Source organism: Rhinopithecus bieti, unplaced genomic scaffold, assembly GCF_001698545.2.
Source record: "Rhinopithecus bieti isolate Rb0 unplaced genomic scaffold, ASM169854v2 scaffold_18418, whole genome shotgun sequence".
Classification (NCBI taxonomy): domain Eukaryota; kingdom Metazoa; phylum Chordata; class Mammalia; order Primates; family Cercopithecidae; genus Rhinopithecus; species Rhinopithecus bieti.
The window spans coordinates 321569-342189 of NW_016809431.1; the positions used below are offsets into that span (position 1 = coordinate 321569).

The following is a 20621-nucleotide window of genomic DNA, read 5'->3' on the forward strand; positions in this document are numbered from 1 at the left end:
AAAAAAAAAAAAAAAAAAAAAAAAAAGAATATATTGCTATGGGGCAACACTGACAATGGAATTTTTTTCTCAAACCTCAAATCATTAAGATCTCTAGAATCTCTGTCTTTCCCATTCCAGACCCAGAGTGTGATTATATTATTTTTTGGTTCAACATTAATTTCTTCTGTACTTTTCTGGTCACGAATAACTCTAGAAGAATCAAGTAAAAGCCTCTCTTTCTACCAAGGTTTGAGCATTCATGAACAATATTAGCCAGGTTCTTTGAAAAAGGTCTGAATTGTCCTTGAAAGAATAGGCAGTGAGCTAAGCTTTCTTCTAAGAGCATCCAGGTTTTTATTTTTTCCATTGAACCCTAAGATGTATTTGATGAAGCTTAAAATGTTAATACTTTCAGGAGTATTATTTTTATTATTTAACAGTATACAAAGTCAAGCTTTTTTAATACAGTTAATTACTTGGGTTTATAACTAATAGAAAATCACTTAGTTTTAAGGATCAAGCAAAAGATCAAAGGAATATCTCAGGGTCTCTGAGTGTATATAATATTGCACCCTTTAATCACTCAAATTAAAGTTTGGGAATTGTGCACGTAAGTCATTGTTTTTGACTGGAATAATATACAATGAAAACCTAAATTTCATTATTTTCATGCCTTCTTGATAATTTAAAAATCCTGATCATATATAATGGTCATAAAAATTACTAAAATTACTGTCTTTACCATATAAAAATTACTAAAAGGAACTAAGAAGAAAGGACGAAGTATATTACACCTCTGTTAGACTTGAATATATAAAGGACATGATTGATACCCAGGTTTATAGTCAACTTAGATGTGACCCTGGTGGTCAACAGTAATTAGTAAACATATGAAATGGTCTTAAAACCTCCCTAAAGTTTAAACAGGACGGTTCAGCTCTTATCTTAGTCTTCAGAAAAGGTGAGGGTAGGTATTTATTTAAATGCAAATAGGCATTAGTTTTCTTTTTGATTAACCTCAGGCAGGCGGATTATATTAGGATATAGTGTAGAATTCTGATGAAGTTGTCATCCACTTTCAGAAAAAAATTTTTAAATAACAATAAAAATAAAATTATGTTTCATGTTTAGTAGATACTTTCTCTGAGTAGGGGTGGAACACTTTCATAAATCCCTATATTTCTAAACTTAGTATGCTGCAATTGTAGTGCTTTCTCTGTCAAGAATTAGAAAATTGGAAACAGAAGACTAGAAATGCTCATTTTGATTTGAAAAGTCGTTCTAGGAGAGGCGCTGAGATTTACTGAACATTTCATAGGGACTAGGAAATTTCACACATATTCTTATTCAATCCTTAAAACAATAATATTCCAGAAAAACAATTATTATCCCCATTTTACACATGATGAAATTGAAGCAATCCTCATATATATTAAGGGACTTGATTAAAAACTCTAAATGGTCAAGCCAGGATTCAAATTGAATTCTTTAAAAAATGTACAGACAAGGATGCTGATTACAGAATATGTTAGTAATACATTTTAAGGAAGCATTCGTGTCTAATATTAGGGCTAGGCATTGATGATATTGGGCCCTTAGGAAGGTATGTTACATTCTGCTTATGGATATTAGATATTCATAAAATTTTTATTATGTTTTGTGAAAAGGTAACAAAATTTCAAATATTTTATATTCGAAAATGTAAAAGAAACATGCATACATATCTGAAAAGAAATAAACCAAAATGCTAATGATTAGTTGTGTTACAATGGTAGATGTATTCCTCATTCTTTTATATTTTCTGTATTTTAAATGTGACTATGATACTTTTATAAAATATATAATATGTGTTGATTTCCTTCTATCCCTGACAGCATGAATCTTAAAAAATAATTTGGGAGGCTTAACATTAATTCTCCCTTTGTTAATCAGTTTCTTTTTCATAAGACCGTGCTGATGCTGGCACCTTCCTGGGAAATATGAGGAGTAAAGACCCAGCCAGGCTGTGTGCCCATGGAGGGCACAGAGGCAAGTCAAAATATCCACAGCTGCATCCGTAGAATTATTTTCTGCTTACCAAGGATATCATAGCTGCTTCTTTGGGAATGGATAGTACATTCCAATTCTCACCATTTTCATTTTCTAATCTCTACCACTTCATTCTCTTTTAATCACTCTGTGGTTGTGTTTGATACAAATGATGGAACACTCAAATTAAAGGCAAGATGTGCTGTTGGAAGGAAAAGTACAGGATTTCTGTCTGGCAACTATAAAAGGTCTATAGCCTGAGATGGAGAGGAGTGAGCAGGAGTATCAGTACTTGCTACAGTGGATTTAGAAGGTCAGTAACTTCACCTGTGCATTCATAATTTATATTTTTCCAAGTGTTCTTCACTTACCTTAAAAGAGAATCTAGAGGCTCTAGAGGATCTGGATACTTAGCTCTGGCTATGAAACAGAAATTCTCCACTCCGTTGGTGTCAACAACATGAAAAAAATGTCATGTAGACTTAAGTTGCAGGATGAGAACTGACTAACCAATTCTAACGTCGTCTAATCGAAGCTTAATGTTAAACCAGAATTTTTTTCTTTGAGCTGCCAGCCTTTTGTGTTCAATCACCAGCCTCCATACCTCATTCATTCATTTAACAAATTATTAAATGCCAGGTATTGTTAAATAATGCCAAAGATAGCATATGTAGAAAATGGACAAGATCCTTTCTGTCATAGAACTCATGCTTCAATGGAAGAAACAGATGATGAATTACTAATTAAATGATAACATAGCTTTTTGTAACTGTTATAAAATATTGAATGGTATGACTCATGGTGTGTATATGTGTGTATGTGGTATGTGTGTTAGTGTGTAACTACTTTTGATGGAATGGTCAGGAAAGGCCTCTCGGTCACTCTCAGTGAACAGAGTGAAAAAGGAGGCCTGATGGAAGAGGAAATAGCAAATGCAAAGGCCTTGAAGCTTGGTCTAGAAGTTGAATGGCCTGCATACGAGGACAGTGACATCAGACCAATAGGGTGAGGCCAAGCCGTCCTAAGTTTTAAGGTCTATGGCAAAGAGTTTATACTTATTCTAAGCACAGTGGGACTCCAACAAAGGCATTTAAGCTGCGAGTATCATGATCTGATTTACATTTTAAAGGTATCATTCTGGATGCTGTGTGCAGAGGGAATGAATATAAAGGATAAGGGTCAAAGCAGTGAGGCAAGTTAGGAAATATTATAATATTGCCATTGCCTTTAAAGTAGGAGAGAAGTCAGACCAGAATGGTGACATGAAATAATCAATTTTATTTCCTCTACTCCCAGGTGAAGAAGTGAAGAAAGAATGCAGAGGCAACACTAGAGAGGTTTTCTGTGAAGGGAAGCAGAAATATGCTTTGGGAGCAGGAGGGTATGGTAAGGGACTGAGAGACCTTTTTAAAGATGAGAAGTATTAAATCAGGGTCATGCTCGTATGTTCTAGATCCTAGGGAGATGCGGATAAAAGAAGCAAGAGAAAAAAGTGCTGGGTAAAGACATGAAGATCCTTCTTCTGCTTTATCTATCAGGTTCTTTCCCTCTTCGTCCTGCCTTTGCTAAGCCCAGCCTCTTTCTGGTGAGAGTCGGGCATTAGCCAAATTCTTTGTATTAACTTTGTTTAGCTTGTTATATCTCCCAGGAATATTTTAATCCTATTCCATTCATTGCAAAATAAAAAGACCGTTTCCTGTGAAAATAATTTCTGGCATCTGCAAGCACATAGGTTTGTATTTAGAATCTAAGAGTGAAGGGGCAGAGGTAACTCCCTTTGGAGACGCTGCTCTGTTCTGAATCTACCTGTCTTACAAAGGCTTTGAGTTCTGAAATAGAAGTGTCTTTCTAGGTTAAGCTTCCCACAGGCACTCTTATTTTGCCTTAACTCTATTTCAATCCTGGGCTTCCTCCAGTATTGGAAATTCCTTCTTTTCTCCTTTTGTTCCTCCCAATGTCTTAGAGTCTGCAGGGAACAGAAGGTGGCTAGTAACAGAGCTATAAAAAATATTGGGTTTTACAGTGCTCAAAGACAAGCTTATCTGATGATTAGAGTCTGTCTTCCCATACTGATCAGAACAAGGTTGGCTTCATGCTAGTCAGTGTTAAATGTAATATAGAGTATTGGATTTCCTTACAGTATCAGTCTCCTTCTTGTTCCACCGCACCATGTTTAATGCTTGTTGCTGCCCTCACCTCTAAACTGTTTCCCACTCTGTGCCGTGATTCTTTCCGTTCTCTTCTTCATTGAGCCTAAACTCACACTGAACAATCTTGGAAAAGAGCATTTGAGACAGAGTACTGTCAAGTGCCAAGTGAAAAGACCCAAACGTGGAAACTATCCTGGCTTCCTGGAAGATGATCAGTGAGCCAGGGTAAAAGAAGAGAAAGAATACTAGGAGAAATCAGCACAATGGACAGGGCCAAGGCATTATTAGCATTTGTCTGAAGCTGCTTCTCTCCTACTTCTCCATCTCAGCAAGTGGCAATTTTACTCTTCCTGTTTCTCAGATCAAAAAACTTGCAGTCACCCTTTATACTTCTTTTTCTCTTATATCCCATAGCCAGTCCATCTTCAAATACTGATGGCTCTTCTTCAAAAAACATCCATACATGTCTCACTCCCTTCAACACTACCACCTGGGCCCAAACCTTCATCATCTCTCACCTGGATAACTGCCATAGCCTCTTCTTGGATCTCTCTGCTTTTACTTGTCCCATTATTCTCATCCATATAAGAGTCAGAGAATCCTTTTAAAATTTGACTAAGATCATATCATTCTTCTCTCAAAATCCTTCAATTGTATCTAATCTCTTTTATACTAAAATGTAAAGTTCTTACCATGGGCAGCATGACTTTTCATGACCCAGCTTCTGATTGTGAAGAGCCTCTGTCATCATCTACTGCTTTCTTTCTATGCCACTTTGCTCTGGCTAAACTGGCCTCCTCACTCTCCGTTGTTCCAAGCCCCACACATAGCTGAAGGCCTTTGCATTTGCTCTTTTTCTGTCTGAAACCTTTCTCCTACAGATCCAAGTGGATATTTCCTGTTACTCTATCAGAGAGAGCTTCTCTAACCATCCATCTCAGATAGTACCCTTCATCACTCAAGCTTCCTTACCTTGGTTTTGTTTTCTTTTGCTTTTCTGCATTGTACTTACCAACTATGGACCTTTTATATATTTACTTATTCTTTTTCTGTCTTTATTAAAACATAAACTTCGTAGGGTGGGGAGTTTACCTATTTTCTTTACTGCTGTATCCTCATGCCCAGAATAGCATCTATACATAGTGGGTGCTTAAAACTATTTGTGAAATAAATGGATAAAATTAATTGAATACAGATGCATACAAATCAGTAGATTGGTTGATGAAAAGATAATCTTTGAATTTTTTTATGACTTCTCAGTGAATTAAAAGCAAAGTCTTGAGATGAGAATAAAGGGAGGAAGGACTATTAGAAGTTGGAGGAGGGAAGGTGTAAAATGTTCTTTTGCAGAGTGAGAAAGCTGGGGACTCTTAAGAGTTGGGGTCACAAATTAGAAATAGGACCAGCCACCATAGCTGTGCATTTTCTTTCAGTCACTTCATTTCAGGCATAGACATGGATTAAATAAGGGCAGAGTAGGGTTTAAACAAATTAAAAGTTTTCCTGGCAAGTACAAATGAGAGATACAAGGGCAAATAAGTTGGAGATATGTATTAGCAGAACAGGGCTTATACTAGTGGACGTAGAACCTAAGCCAAGTAGGAGCTGTAAAGATAGGTCGTAGAAATCAGAGAGTGTAATGTTTGAAATCAAGATTTGTGATGTGGTCCAGTTTATAGTAACAAGGTCTGAGATGTTGTCATGGAAATGAGTTGCTAAGTAAGAATTGAGGAAGTGGTAAAAGAACTGAGAGGCAAGAATGTTGAATGAACCATGCATGTGAAAGTTGAAGTTGTTAAGAATGATTATGGGGAATAGTGGTTGAGATGGAGACATACATGCTAAAATGTTCAGTATAGGAGTGTGTTCATGAAAGGGAGGTGGGAAGATGACTACAATGAGGAGGAGTTGCAGGATGTATTTGCTGATGGAAGACATTTCAAAGGAGCTGGGATTTTGGAGGAAGAGGAAGAGAGATGATTTGGGCATAGCAATGAGGAGCAAGAAGGATATCTATCCTACTTCCAGGCCTTGGGGTACATTTCCTACTGGACCAAAAACAAGCCACTCCTTGAGAACACTGAAAAACATGAGACAGTCATGAGATGCCCAGGTTTATGGTGGAACAAGAGGATAAAGATAAATAATCAGACTTGATTACAATTCTGTATTTATTGGAGGTACCAGCCTCATGTAGGAAAACCTCAATTTTTTTATGTGTCCTACATTTGATTTTGGGGTGTTCAAACAGAAGTTCCTAGCTTTCAAATTCTTGTAGACCAAAACTGTCATTCTTGAATTTAACAAAATTCCAGTTGTCAAGATTTTTCACCAAGCATGTGAGTGCCAACATGTACTTGTTGAATGTCAAAAAATAGGATGCTAAATTAAGCAGAAGTTATGCATAGGGAATCATTGGAAAAGCATAAAGACATTTGGTTGCTTATTTATTTATCCATTAATGACTTATATTCTGCTTGTTTCCATAAAGGATTTGAAGAGCACAATTATGTACTTTGCATCATATCTCTGGACATCGTTCATATAAAAAATAAGCCAAAGAAGCCAAAGACGGAATACAGAGACAAAACAAGATTTATAGTCTTAATCTCTGCAGGGAAAATAAGATAAGTCTGAGCATTTTATGTTGAAATGTTACTTTACTTGCCTGAATGATTAGAACAAAAAGAGCAGCAGTCTCTAGTTGCACAGGTCACCCCAGTTTTCCAAGAGTATTTGAACTTCCAAAGTCTGGATATAGGCCACATCTAAGATAGCCAAGTGGTCCAGTTTATTCACCCCCTCTCTCCATTTATAATTACCACAAAGCAGAAACTGGTTTTCTTTTTTTTCCTTTAAGCCATCATTGCTTTCTTCTTTATATGTTTTTAATTATTTCTGTTTTCCTCATCAACCATGTTGGTCCTAGCACAAGAATGTATTTGCTGCATATCTTAGTGAAGGATCTGTATTTCATCATTCCCATTCCAGTGGTGGAGCCTTTTTCTCTGATGTTACTCTAGAATTATACCTCTTATCTACTTCTTTCTCCCCTGCCATGGGGACAGACAGGAAAATTGGATTTTTTTTTTCAGTTTTAAGAAATCTTGAGTGATGTGGAGTCTCAAAACTATAAAAATCTGTATAATTTCTTTTATTAAATTTTAATTTTTTTCTGTGTATAATCTTCAGAAAGTATATCAAAGACCATTAGAACACTTAGTGCAGTTTAATCAGAGGAGCTAGGACAAGGCATTACAGAAAAACGCATGTGCCCAATTCATTTGATGGTTATCTACTTCATATTAGTAACAAGAGCAATGACAAATAAATGGAGACAAGGTTCTTTCTGATGAGCAATAACACATCATAAATTAGAGAAGCAAGACTATGAGTCCACTGCTGTCAATTTAGTTTACCTGGTGCCTTAGTTCATTTTCTGTTGCTATAAACAGAACACCAAAGACTAGATAATAAACAGAAATGTATTTGACTCATAGTTCTGGAAGGTAGGGTCATCTCATGGTGGATGGGCAGGATCCTGAAGCAAGTCTTGTGTCACAGAGAGAAATAGAACTGAACTTATCCTTTCATCAAGAGCCACTCCCATCATAACTATTTCACTCCCAGGATGATGGCAATAAATCACTCATGAGAGCAAATACCTCATGACTTAATCATCTCCTAAAGGTTCTACCTCTTAATACTGATACAATGGCAACTAAGTTTCCAACACATGAACTTTTGGGGAATGCATTCAAATCTTAGCACCTAGTAACAGATAAAAACTCTAGAATGCACTATGATTGGACAAAACTCTGATGGGCTACCTCACATTTTTTTCCGCCTACTTGCTACCCGAGCTAGGGGAAATGAATGACCTTTAGCTATTTCATGCAGGTAGGTCAACCAAGCATATGCCTGAAATTTCTGGCTGTTATAGCTACTTTTGGGTTTGAATGAGAGATGACATTTCCTGTGGAAGAATATACCATCACAAATGACTGCCAGCGAGACCCCATATACTTCCCAGAAATCATGGAAAAGTTAACCCATGGACCAAATTTCAGCAATGGGAAACAAAGGAAATTCCTGAGTAGGTAAATTCCCCCTTCTTCCTCCTTCCCATGGACTTCTTCAAGGAATAGTAGCCTGCTACAACGTCTCTGGAGAAGTACCATGTGCCCATTGGATGCAGCTGCCCATATGACCTGCTGTATGTCTTTATAGCTCATTAGGATGTTTGGTGCTGACTGCATTGTGTCTCTGACCTTTCTGCATTTCCCTTTTTCGTCACTCTCACTGCGTTGGATTTCCCAAATAAAGCACAGAATGTTGATCCATGCCTCATGTGTTTTTTTCTAGGGAACTTGGGTTAATTAGCCCAAGTTAAGATTTTAGAAAAATACGTATTTATTGTAAATTGTTAGCAAGGAAAATCCACTATTCTTCAAGGTATTTTGTAGATACTAAAGGTAAGTTTTAGGATTTCATTGTTGTTGTCATGAATGGTTTCTTAAAACCGTCTGTTGATGCTTCTCAAGATGCTAATTATGGTCGCACTTGGAAGCTAATTTCAAGTGGCAATAATGACTGTTCAGATAGCTGCCCATTGACTTTTGTGGCTTGCTTAACAGTTATTTTCTAGGAAAATATTATTCATTTAGAGTGGTAATGTGAGAGCTCCCCAGGAATTTGGAAAGGGAATTTAGAAGTGCAAGGAAAACACCAACTTCTGTAATGAGAAGAATATTGGAAAGGTTTAGAGGAGATGGCTATCAAGACCTACACTTGTGTGACCTCCAAGACATGATACCTTTAAAGAAAACTGCCCCTGAGAGTATGGCTATTTAAGAAGCTCTCAGACTTCTTTACAAAAAGCAATAAACAGATGGCCCTCAGCTTATCCTTCTGGGAAGGATTTCCTGGCTTCAGTGTGGTCTTATCCTTGGCTTCTTAGCTATATAGCTGTCCATTTCCATTTTGTTCAAAATTACCCTCTGCTGGTTTCCTTGGTCATCATTACTTTGACTCGCAATTCAGGTTTTGTTGCTTAGTTTACTCTCTTTGGATTGACGGTGTTTTAGCCTTACTTTTCTCCATGTTCCTTCTTCAGAGATTCTTGTTTGCTTCACTCTTCTCAGCCTCCACCAAACTATGCCCTGCACATTATTCACCCTGGGCCTCAGCATTCAGAGAAGCAGAAATGAGACTGTATCTACATTTTTCCTTCATTTAAATTATTTTTACTAGAATTTTTTTCTTCTTTATATTCTATTTTCAAATGTGTAATTTTTTAGAGTAGTAACTCTCAAAGTTTTGGCTTTAGGAGCCCATTCTACTCACAAATAATAATANTTTAAATTATTTTTACTAGAATTTTTTTCTTCTTTATATTCTATTTTCAAATGTGTAATTTTTTAGAGTAGTAACTCTCAAAAGTTTTGGCTTTAGGAGCCCATTCTACTCACAAAATAATAATAATTATTATTTTAATATTATTATATTATTATTTATTAATAGTATATTTATTATTGAGACAGGGTCTCATTCTGTTGCCCGGACTGGAGTGCAGTGGCACAATCTCAGCTCGCTGCAAACTCCACCTCCTGGGTTCTTTCTGCCTCAGCCTCCTGAGTGTCTGGGATTACAGGCATGTGTTGCCATGCCATGCTAATTTTGTATTTTTAATAGAGACAGGATTTCACCATGTTGGCTAGGCTTGTCTCAAACTCCTGGCTCCAAGTGATCCACCCATCTTGGTTTCCCAAAGTGCTGGGATTACAGCCGTGAGCCACCACACCCAGATGATACAAAATTATTGAGAATTCAAAATAGCTATGCATATTTGCTGTATGAGAGACTAAAATGGATATTTTTTAAATTTACCAGTTAATTTTTAAATTGCAATAACCCCGTTATATTTTAACATAAATAACAAAATGTCTATACTTTTCAAAATAAAAAATATTTAGTGAGAAGAGTAGCATTATTTTGCAAATCTCTTTACTATCTGATCTAATCGAACACAGTTTGATTCTCATAAAGTTTTGCATTCAATTGTTTCCATTTGTTGTTTCGTTTGAAGTATGGTCATTCTTCAGTATCCATGTGAGATTGGTTCCAGGACCCCTGCAGATACCAAAATTCACAGCTGTTTAAGTCCCTTAAACTATAAAATGGCATAGTATTTGCATATCATTTATGAACGTGCTCTAATATTCTTTAAATAATCTCTAGATTATTTCTAACACCTAATATGTAAATGCTATGTAAACAGTTGTTATAATGTCTTTTTATTTCAATATTTTAATTGTTGTGTTATTTTTTATTGTTGTTGGGATTTATTTCCCAAATGTTTTCCATCCATGGTTAGTTGAATTGAAGATGCTGAACCCACAGATATGGAGGGCTGACTGTATGTGGAAACAGTCTGACCTTATTCAGATATGCATCTGGAAAAGGGAGAACCCTACATATACCCTGAAAGGGTCTCAAGAACCTAGAGTCACCCTGAGACTATATTTTAAATTGAGAAATGATGATATAGAGTATCATGGGAAAATAATTACCTTTTAAAAAATATATTTATAGAAAATTAATTCTGAATTAAAAGCAAATGATTTTAACAGAAGTTTGCTAGCCCAGACGTTTTGCAATCTGGCCTGTTCTGAGTATTTTTTGAGTTTAGATTATTGAACTTTAGATCATTTAACTCTCAAAGAACTAAAAAGAAATCGCATTTTAATATGCCCTATACAAAATGGCAATAGGTAAATTTGTTCAGAATGCATATTTGTATTAAAAAATATTTGTTTAATATAAATATATACTGTGAAAAAATTAAAGGATTCTACTATCTCATTTTACATTGATCAGAAATATCTGAAAAATGGCGGGGGTGGGAGTGGGAGAAAGCTATATTACAAAACCCAAATATATAGTGAGAAAATAAATTCTAGTATAACAGTCTTAATTGAGGAACACCTGTGTCCTTAAAATTTTCTTTAAAGCATTTTGCAATAGTGACAGATACATTTATTTGGTACTAGCAAGGAAATCCTTGTTGACCTGAAGAGAAGATGGTGATCCCAGCACTTTGGGAGGCCAGCGTGGGTGGATCACAAGGTCAAGAGATAGAGACCATCCTGGCCAACATGGTGTGAAACCCCGTCTCTATTAAAAACACAAAAATTTCCTGAGCATGGTGGTGCATGACTGTAGTCCCAGCTACTCGGGAGGCTGAGGCAGGAGAATCGCTTGAACTTGGGAGGCAGAGGTTGCAGTGAGCCGAGATCACGCCATTACACTCCAGCCTGGCAATAGAGCAAGAATCCATCTCAAAACAAACAAACAAACAAACAAACAAAAAAACAAATCTGTATCCGTATGTTGTAATAGCATCTGCAGAAACTGAAATAGAAGATGACAATGCCATCTGACTGTTTAGTAATGCCTCTCTTTTTCAAAGATCTCTCATTCGCCATTTGGTATAAGTGTTTGTCTCTTGCTAGATAATTTTTACAAAACGTATTTTTTTCGCTAAATGAAAGAACTTTTAGAGTCTTGTGCTGCCATTCTACTACCTTCTGGACCATGCTGTCTATACCCCATGACTAGGCTGCCTATACCTACTGACTGGCTATCAGCAACCCACATCTTACACTACTTCCATGTACCTGGTGCACACTCTAGCAAAACATTCTCCATTTTGTATTAGCAACAGTGTGATTTTTTAAAGGACTGGTAATGTCAAAAGTCTTTTAGAATAAGCCCACTGTTTGAATATTGGCAGCAGTTGACTCAGAAAAGCTGTCTTCCACTGAAAAATGGAACTTTTAAAACAAAATTCGTTTGTAACTTGCATTCTTCCATCTTTCACTATCTTCTGTTAACATTGTGTAGATCAGTTGCATCTCCCAAATTAGATTGTAATCTTACTTTAGGAAGGACCATATTTCGTTTGTTTTTTCCTGTGACCCAATTATTTAACATGGGGCTGAGTGCATAAAACCTATTTTAGACCTACCCTTACTGTGTACTATACATTCATTACATAGAAACTAAAGAAATTACTCAGACATTCTAAAATTTCCAGTTAAATAAAACACATTTTTTGGTTTTTGAAATTTTGTCTATTTAATATTCTCTGATTTAGAAGTTTTGACAATATGGTGGAAGTTATGATTCTCTTCTGCCTCACAAAGCACATAGATGTTAGTAAATTATTTATCCTAGTTTCTATTCCAACCATTCATATTGGCTAGAGCCATCGTTTTCTTAGACTTCTTTACTTTCCTTCAAATTATATCACCAGTGGCATCAAAACAATTGACAAGATTGCTGCCCAGAAGTAGAGAAAACAGCAGAATCGAGGTACAAAACTAGGCAGCCTGCTAGGCTTTTCACCAGTTAAGTGATTGCTCCTACATCAGCTTTCAGTATGGATTCAAAAGAGTTTCTAGGCAAAATTCTAAATTGCTATTTGGTAGGGCTCATTTGGATTACTGGTAAGTGGTCAAAACTTTGAATATGAAATAAACTGATGGAAGAGTTCTTATGAATGAATAATTATGTTATTGATTGATTAGTCTGGGACATGGAAGAAACTGAGAGAGTAATACTTCAAGATCTTATGCAAATGTAAAATGAAGGGAACAACTACTACAAGCAAGCACTAAGGGAGTCCTCAGTGTCTGACAACATTCATTCTTTGAGGGAACCAAGCCTCCCATCTCCCTCAACCATGGTCAAAGGAGAGCGCTTATGACCCATTCTTGGCCTTGTCATGGTTACATGTCTCCTACATCCAGGAATATGCACATAAATCAAGCAAGGCTAATCAGAATACTGTTTGAGATTAGATAAATGTTGAGAGACAGCATCTCTCTTATCTTAGAAATACAGACTTGGGGCTTCTGTGGCCATGTTTCATGCCATTTGGAAAGGAGAGACATAGAGACACAAACATGCACAGGGGAGAGAGAGGTTATTTGAGTCAGAACCTCTCAATTTGGTTGTATCTGCAGATAGATCTACTCTGACATCCCAGTTACATGTGCCAATAAATTACCATTTGGGACTTATTATGTGAGTTTGAGCTGAGTGTTACTTGCAACTGAAAGAGCTTTGGTCAATACATAGTCTGAATCATGCAGAGTAGCTATGTTTAGTGTCCGTGGAAGACTGCTGAAATGGCCTCCAAAGTTCTTGGGTTAGAGAGCGCTGGATGTATCAAGATGTGTGTTTTCCTTTACTCCTTTGCTCCTAAAGCGCCAGAGCCTATCAATTTGATGTACGGTCACTTGAGTTAGGTTATTTCTTACCAACTTGCTTTTCTCTATTCACAGTGAGTCTTCCCTCTTATGTAATGGCCTCATATTAACTGTCAGGTATTAAAATGTACAGATCATATATTCATTCCCTCCTCTAAGAATTTATAGCTGATGTTGCATTTTTATGTGGGATGTTTATAAATATTTTAAGAAGTATGTTGGGTTGTACAGACTGGCATCCAAACAACAAAAGTAAAATACATTTTTGTTTTGTAGTATTGCAAATTGATTTTAATAGCTTGACTTTCTTTAGCAAGAATATATTAAAACATTCTGAGCCTCTTGATTGCCTGTATGAATAACTAAAACTTTTATTGCAGTTTAAGAGGCCTTACCATGACTATATGGCTATTTAATGTTTTATTGTATATATGGGTGAAATAAACTCTTGAGAAATCTCTCATTGGGCTGGGAACTCCTTAAGATCTCCTTGTAAACATTTTTTCATCTCATAAAAAATGAAGGCATTTATAAATGGTGATTGCTTTCTTTAAATGAGGTACTCTAGGGTCTGGCAAAATTGTATTTGCCAGAAAAAAGAAATGTGAAATATATGTATATGTTGCAACCAAGAAAAGAACATAAAACGTTTGAAAATTCTTTTGAGTATTCATTCCTTTTTTATTTTAAAGATTGCATGCTTGTTGGTTACTGTTTTCATTAAAGAATGAATATTAAATAACTGGATGTTGTTCTTTATCATCTTGAAAGTTATGATTGGTTATCACCATTGACATGCACTTGGATTTCTCCTGAGGCCAACCTTTTCTTCCTCAGGAGAAGTGACTGAAAGGGGGGAACCCATTTCCCATTTTAAGCAGTCTCTTGGATATGCCTACAGAGTTTGGCTGTGAATTGCACATAAACTTCTTCATTTCTAAAACCATGTAAACTCTTGCTACTTCAAAGGTTCAGGACAGCTCAAATGGCAGAAACCATAGTAAGAATTCAGGTATTATAGTTATCAATTGTTTTGATAAATTTTGTTGGAGAGGAAGACATTAAAACCTTTATGTCGGCCGGGCGCGGTGGCTTAAGCCTGTAATCCCAGCACTTTGGGAGGCCGAGAGGGGCGGATCACAAGGTCAGGAAATCGAGACCATCCTGGCTAACCCGGTGAAACCCTGTCTCTACTAAAAAAAATACAAAAAAACTAGCCGGGCGAGGTAGCGACGCCTGTAGTCCCAGCTACTCGGGAGGCTGAGGCAGGAGAATGGCGGGAACTCGGGAGGCGGAGCTTGCAGTGAGCCGAGATCCGGCCACTGCACTCCAGCCTGGGCACAGAGCGAGACTCCGTCTCAAAAAACAAAACAACAACAACAACAAAAACCTTTATGTCTACTATATAACTTTTAGAGCTCTGAAATGCCAGCTTATTGTGATTAAAGAAAAATTTTGGAATATCCTGAACTAAACTGCCATTGTCCCAAACGTAGAGACCAAGTGGTGAACTAACTAGGATTCTTTCATGGCAAGCAACAGAAACTAACTCTGGATAACTTAAGCAGAAAAAGGAAAGGTAGTGGCTCATATAATTAGAAGTTCAAAGGGCAAACCAGCATAACTGAATCTAGGGGGTTAAATTATATCAACAGTCCTCTTGCTTCGTAACTCAGCAATGTTTTTTTTTCCTCTGTTGGCCTCATTTTAATAAAGTAGTCTGCATATGGTATCAAAACTGTTCACTATTAGAAGCAGACTGTATCCTCTTTTGCTCTCATAATTTTGGAGAAAGATGGAATACCTGTTTCCTTATTTGTTTGAGCAAATATTTGGAGAGGCTTCTGACTGGGATGACTTGGGTCAGGTGAATATTCCTGACCCTATCACAATGGCCAGGGAACAGGATACTCTCGTTGGGTAGGTTGGGTTTTGTGCTACATCTGTGTGAGAAGGACAAGTGAAGTGATTGACAGCTCCATTGGGGTTTAGACAGACTTCTATATAAGAAAGGAAGACAAAGAAGAAGGATAGGTTGAGATGAACTTGGGCATTAGTTGTGACAGTGATGACTTTTGATAGGAAAGTGGGGAAGATGCCGTGTAAGGAGTCTGACAAGTTGTGATCCATACTAGTTCTTGGCTCTGTCTTATGTTGGAAGCAGAGAGAAAGGACGTGCAGCTGAAAAAGAAAGAGAGGAAGGAGACACACACACAAAAGCTAAGGAATTAGGTTCTGCCAATTTCCTGATTCACCCAGGTAGTTATTGCTGTTTATATTTCTCTGCTACAATGAAGGGGGAGTTTCTTTCAGTTTATCTCTTTTATTTTGCCTTTTAGGTGGACAAAAAAATCGTAAGAACTGAGATAGGAGTTCTTCTTCGCCTCTCACATCCAAACATTGTAAGTGGTTTTTAACCTACTATTTGAAATGATTTCCAGAGCTAGAGAAAGGGACCTTTGTCCTTCACTGTCAATGCTGATAATGGAAAGGGGATTCTCCCACCACTGATAGCTACCATGTACTAGCTCTTGTCCTCATCTCGTCACATTTTCAATCCTTTGGCTGAATAAGTTTTACAAGTAATACCTCTGAAAAAGTTCCAAAATAGATTAGCAATGTACACCATCTTTATTTTCATGCATAAAAGGATAAAATCGAAGAGTTTTGCTTTGCTCTAAAACACTGGCTTTTCCTTCTTTTGTGTGCCTATCTTATTAATTTTCCATTACTGAAAAGCCTGTGAAGAAAATACATTGCTCTACAAAGGTATTTCAGTCTGCTTTGAGAGAGGATTGCTTCAAGAACAATGTGAAGATGCAAATAAATGATGTGCTTGAATGCAGAAAATAAAATGTCCTCAGAAGCTCTGCTTCAGGCTTTGTCCAGACAGCCTCTGAGGCAAAGACTTAGTAAAAGCTTTCTTGAACTGATGAAGTGAAAAGAACAAAATCATTTTCCAGGTCGTAAGTTGTTTTATGAATTAAGCCATCTACTTCAAGAAAGCATTTTTGCACATTTCTCTGGGGAAGTTGTGACGTCCAAGGGGATGGCCTGCAATGCTTAGGTTCAAGGCAAAGTGCTTAACATTTAATGTATGAGTTAGGGAAGCATTCAGCTATAAGTAGCAGAAAACTTGAATAAGATGATTTAAACAAATATTTTCCATATGTTGCAAGCAACAAAAATCAGGCAGTTTTCTGACTCAGCTCCTCAGTGCTGCCATCCAGATACCATCCTTGGTTCTGCCATCCTCAGTGCGTTGACTTTCATCCTCACGCTTTTCCCTCCTGGGCCTAACATGGCTGTTCCACAATTTTTGCAAGTCATCATGTCTATATTCAAAATAGGAAAACGATGGAAGGATCTCAGCTGCCAATTCTCATGAGAAGAGTAAAAACTTTCTCAGAAACTGTGGCAGCAAAAGTCTCTTCAAATTTTATTGGCTGGAGCTAGTCACAGGATTACCCTTAACTGCATGGAGGCTGTGAAATTAGTGGCTGAGACCATTCATGATCTACAATTTGGGGCTAGACACCGTCTCTGAACAAATCAGAGTTCTCTTCATATTAAAGTAGGGAGAAAAGGGTTTTGGGTAAGCAGTTAATAAAATCTCCCATACTCCATTACCACTTTTACATTATCCATCTCTTCTCTCCAAAGATAAGTCAATGTAGAATTTTCCTCAAGTGTAGGCTAGTCCTGACTACTAGATTCTTGTATATATGGAGAAAAATATCTAAAACTGGATTATCTGAATGTGATGAAGACGGTGGTATGCTCAATCAACTCACTGTCACCACTACTTTTCTGAGGATTCCTTCACCCACTGACACCTTTTTAGATATTGATATATCCTTTACATATAGGCAGATTTTAAGCTGGTCCTACCCTGCCTCAGACCCCTAATTTTAAGTTCCTAATTCCCAGAAGAAATAGGCATTTTGTACTTCCAGCCACCATGATGCCTCAAATGGTTTAGGAAGTTGTGTTGTTTTGTTTTGATTTTGAACAATTCAGAAATTGGGATGTTTCAGAAAAGTTAGAAAGTGTTTCCAAGGCAGATATTTTCAACTGCCAAAAGGAAAATGTAAGCATTTTATAGGAACTTTGAAAAAAATGAGGTAACTGATGAAATCAATAACCCAGAAAGAGAGTGAGAAATAGCTAGCTGATACAAGAATGAGGAAACTTTATTAAGAGTGATCCAGCGTATTACTACTGCAGAATGTTGTTTTAGCCATAGTGTTAGCTATTTCCAGGAAAGATGGAATAAGAAATTTGTGATATTCTTTTTTTATATCTTTCCATAGATAAAACTTAAAGAGATATTTGAAACCCCTACAGAAATCAGTCTGGTCCTAGAACTCGTCACAGGAGGAGAACTGTTTGATAGGTGAGTTGGTTCTGGAAATATAACCACAGAAAGATTTGCTTTTGGCCACCAAAAAGTAATCTAAAGGACATTTCTCCTGAAACTTTTTATAATGACAGATTATACTTGTTGATAAATTCTACTAAAAAAGTCTTAAGAAGAACGTTGAAGGAAGGTGGGTAGTGGTAAGATGCAGGTACATGAAAACTTGAGATATTTTAGTGAGTAAAAAGGGGAACACTATAATATCTACTTACCTTTGCAAAGAGTTATCTCCTCAATAAAAAGATAGAATGTCTAAAATCAAATTTGGCCAGGCACGGTGGCTCAAGCCTGTAATCCCAGCACTTTGGGAGGCCGAGACGGGCGGATCACGAGGTCAGGAGATCGAGACCATCCTGGCTAACCCGGTGAAACCCCGTCTCTACTAAAAAAAATACAAAAAACTAGGCGGGCGAGGTGGCGGGCGCCTGTAGTCTCAGCTACTCGGGAGGCTGAGGCAGGAGAATGGCGTGAACCTGGGAGGCGGAGCTTGTAGTGAGCCGAGATTGCACCACTGCACTCCAGCCAGGGCGACAGAGCGAGACTCCGTCTCAAAAAAAAAAAAAAAAAAAAAAAGAAAGAAAAAATAATCAAATTTAAACTAAATAGTAAGATTTATAAGACTATCTTAAGAAAATATTTAATGAAAATTATAGAAAATTAAACATGTACTCTAAGTGTCCTCTGGTTATGAGCCAAAAGCTCATAAAACTCAATAATCTTCAAATCATTATTTTTAAGCTTACTTTCTTTAGAAGTCTGTGTAAAGAGTTCCACGTTGCAAAGTAAACATGCTCTGTTATAGCCAATTATTGTCAACTTTGGTTTCCTGTTCATATGTTCATCTTTCAAAGCAGAGGAGTGAGAATGGAGGGGGATGGGAGTGTGCTGGAAATCTGGCAGAGCATAATATATGCAAACTATTTGTACGAGACACACAAACTTTATGTTTCCATAGTTGTTCCAGCTTACCCACCCTCTTAGGAGAATTCTGTATCTGTCCTGATGGGCTCTTGAGAGGCTTTTGCTGTGTTCATCAGGTAATCAAAAAAGAATGGAATTTAAAGAAGACAAAGAGACTAAGTAGGCATATATTAGAAATGGTAAGAAGCCATGTGTGAATGGAAAAGTTTTATTTAAAAAATGAGGCAAGAGACAGGTAGAGTGTAATTTAGGGGGAAGACAGAAGAGACCGAGGGAACCACTGATGTAGCCTGAGTGCCTGGATCACAGCAAATGCCCCATAAATATTTGCTGAATGAATGAATGAACAACTGCTGCAATGAATGGGCTCTGAGGAGAAAGATAGCTAAAGGGGATTACTTTTGAATGTGTTGGGAGAGGAACACTCCTTCAATTTTGCCAGGGTCTGAATGTGTGCCCCCCAAATTCATTTGCCAAAAGCCTGATCCCTAAGATAATGGTATTAGGAGATGGGATCTTTGGGAGGTTATTAGGTCATAAAGGTGGAGCCCTCCAGAATGAGATCAGTGCCCTTATAAAAGAGGCCCTAGAGAGCTGCCATCCCCCTTTTACTATGTAAGGACACAGCAAGAAGGTGCCCTATGAGGAAGTGGGCCCTCACCAGACACAAAATCTCCTGGTGGTTTGATCTTTGACTATCCAGCCTCCAGACCGGTGAGAAATAAATGTTTGATATGTATAAGACACATGGGTTATATTATTTTTAAATAGCAGCTCAAATGGACTAAGACACCTTCCTTCCCACACCTACTCCACCCAGTTAAATTTGCTGCCTCTTCAAGAGCTTTCAAAAGTATTCATATTGTTTTTCAAAGGTTCTGTCTCTTTTCAACATTACCCAGTGAAAATTTGGATCTTTAGGTGAGAAGGAGCAAAAGGCCTAGCTTCATTGCAACTATATATGTATGTGTAACAGATATACATCTGAATTTTGTTCATATATATGTTGAAACTTCCTTAGAGCAGGTTCAACATTATAACATTTTGACTGTTTTCACATTTTAAGAATAATAAGTCAGCTGAAGGAAGTGAGCATCAGTAGCCTAAAGTCATACAGTTCTAGCGGCAGTTGTTTTTTTGAAAGACTCACAGTTGTGAATCCTGACTCTACAACTGAAAGATAACTAACTAACCTAGAATAATTTACTTAACTTCTCTGAACCTCAGAACAAATTTAAAGTGGCTTTATGTTGCTAATAAAGCTTAGATGGCTCTGATCCCCTATGAAGATATTCTTGTTCACATATTTCCATGTCCTCAAGCAAGACTCTCCTGGACTAGCTAATTTGGGTTTTGCCACAATATGCCTATAATGGCTCCTTTTTCAATACCTCTTTAGCTGACTCTTTTTCATGGATGTATTCCTTCTTTAGGTACATTAATAGAATCAGTTTATAGTCAGATCCTGCTGGCTTTGGAGCTATGAACTCGCTCTAAGGAGACCTTGCATATTTCTGTGCTAATTATGGTCTATGAGAGAACTCTCATGTTTTTAAATTATAAATAATTGCAGGACAGGAATGCCACATTGAAACAATAATTTACTAATAGTATTTGCTATTTACTTACCTACCTCTATTGGTTTGAGTTAATTGGGAATCAAGGGTTTCTCCTTCTCTTCTTCCCAACCTTTCTTCCATGAAAGAATTTGGGATGAAATTTAATTCAGCTATAGCTAAAAATGAAAAAACTAAATGCTATTGATAAATTTCATTTGGAGAGATAAATGGGTGAAATATTGATATTTAACAGAAAACATCTGAGGAATGGCAGCCAGCCAGTAAA

At 37.1% G+C, this 20621-nt stretch overlaps 1 protein-coding gene across 1 annotated transcript in view; it reads left to right on the forward strand.

Annotated features, from left to right (window-relative positions):
- Positions 1–20621, forward strand: part of CAMK4 (calcium/calmodulin dependent protein kinase IV) — a 265821-nt gene that overhangs the window by 135484 nt on the left and 109716 nt on the right. The window contains 2 exon segments of the mRNA XM_017889292.1: positions 15775–15837; positions 17749–17831. Coding sequence (XP_017744781.1) covers positions 15775–15837; positions 17749–17831 — 146 coding nt within the window.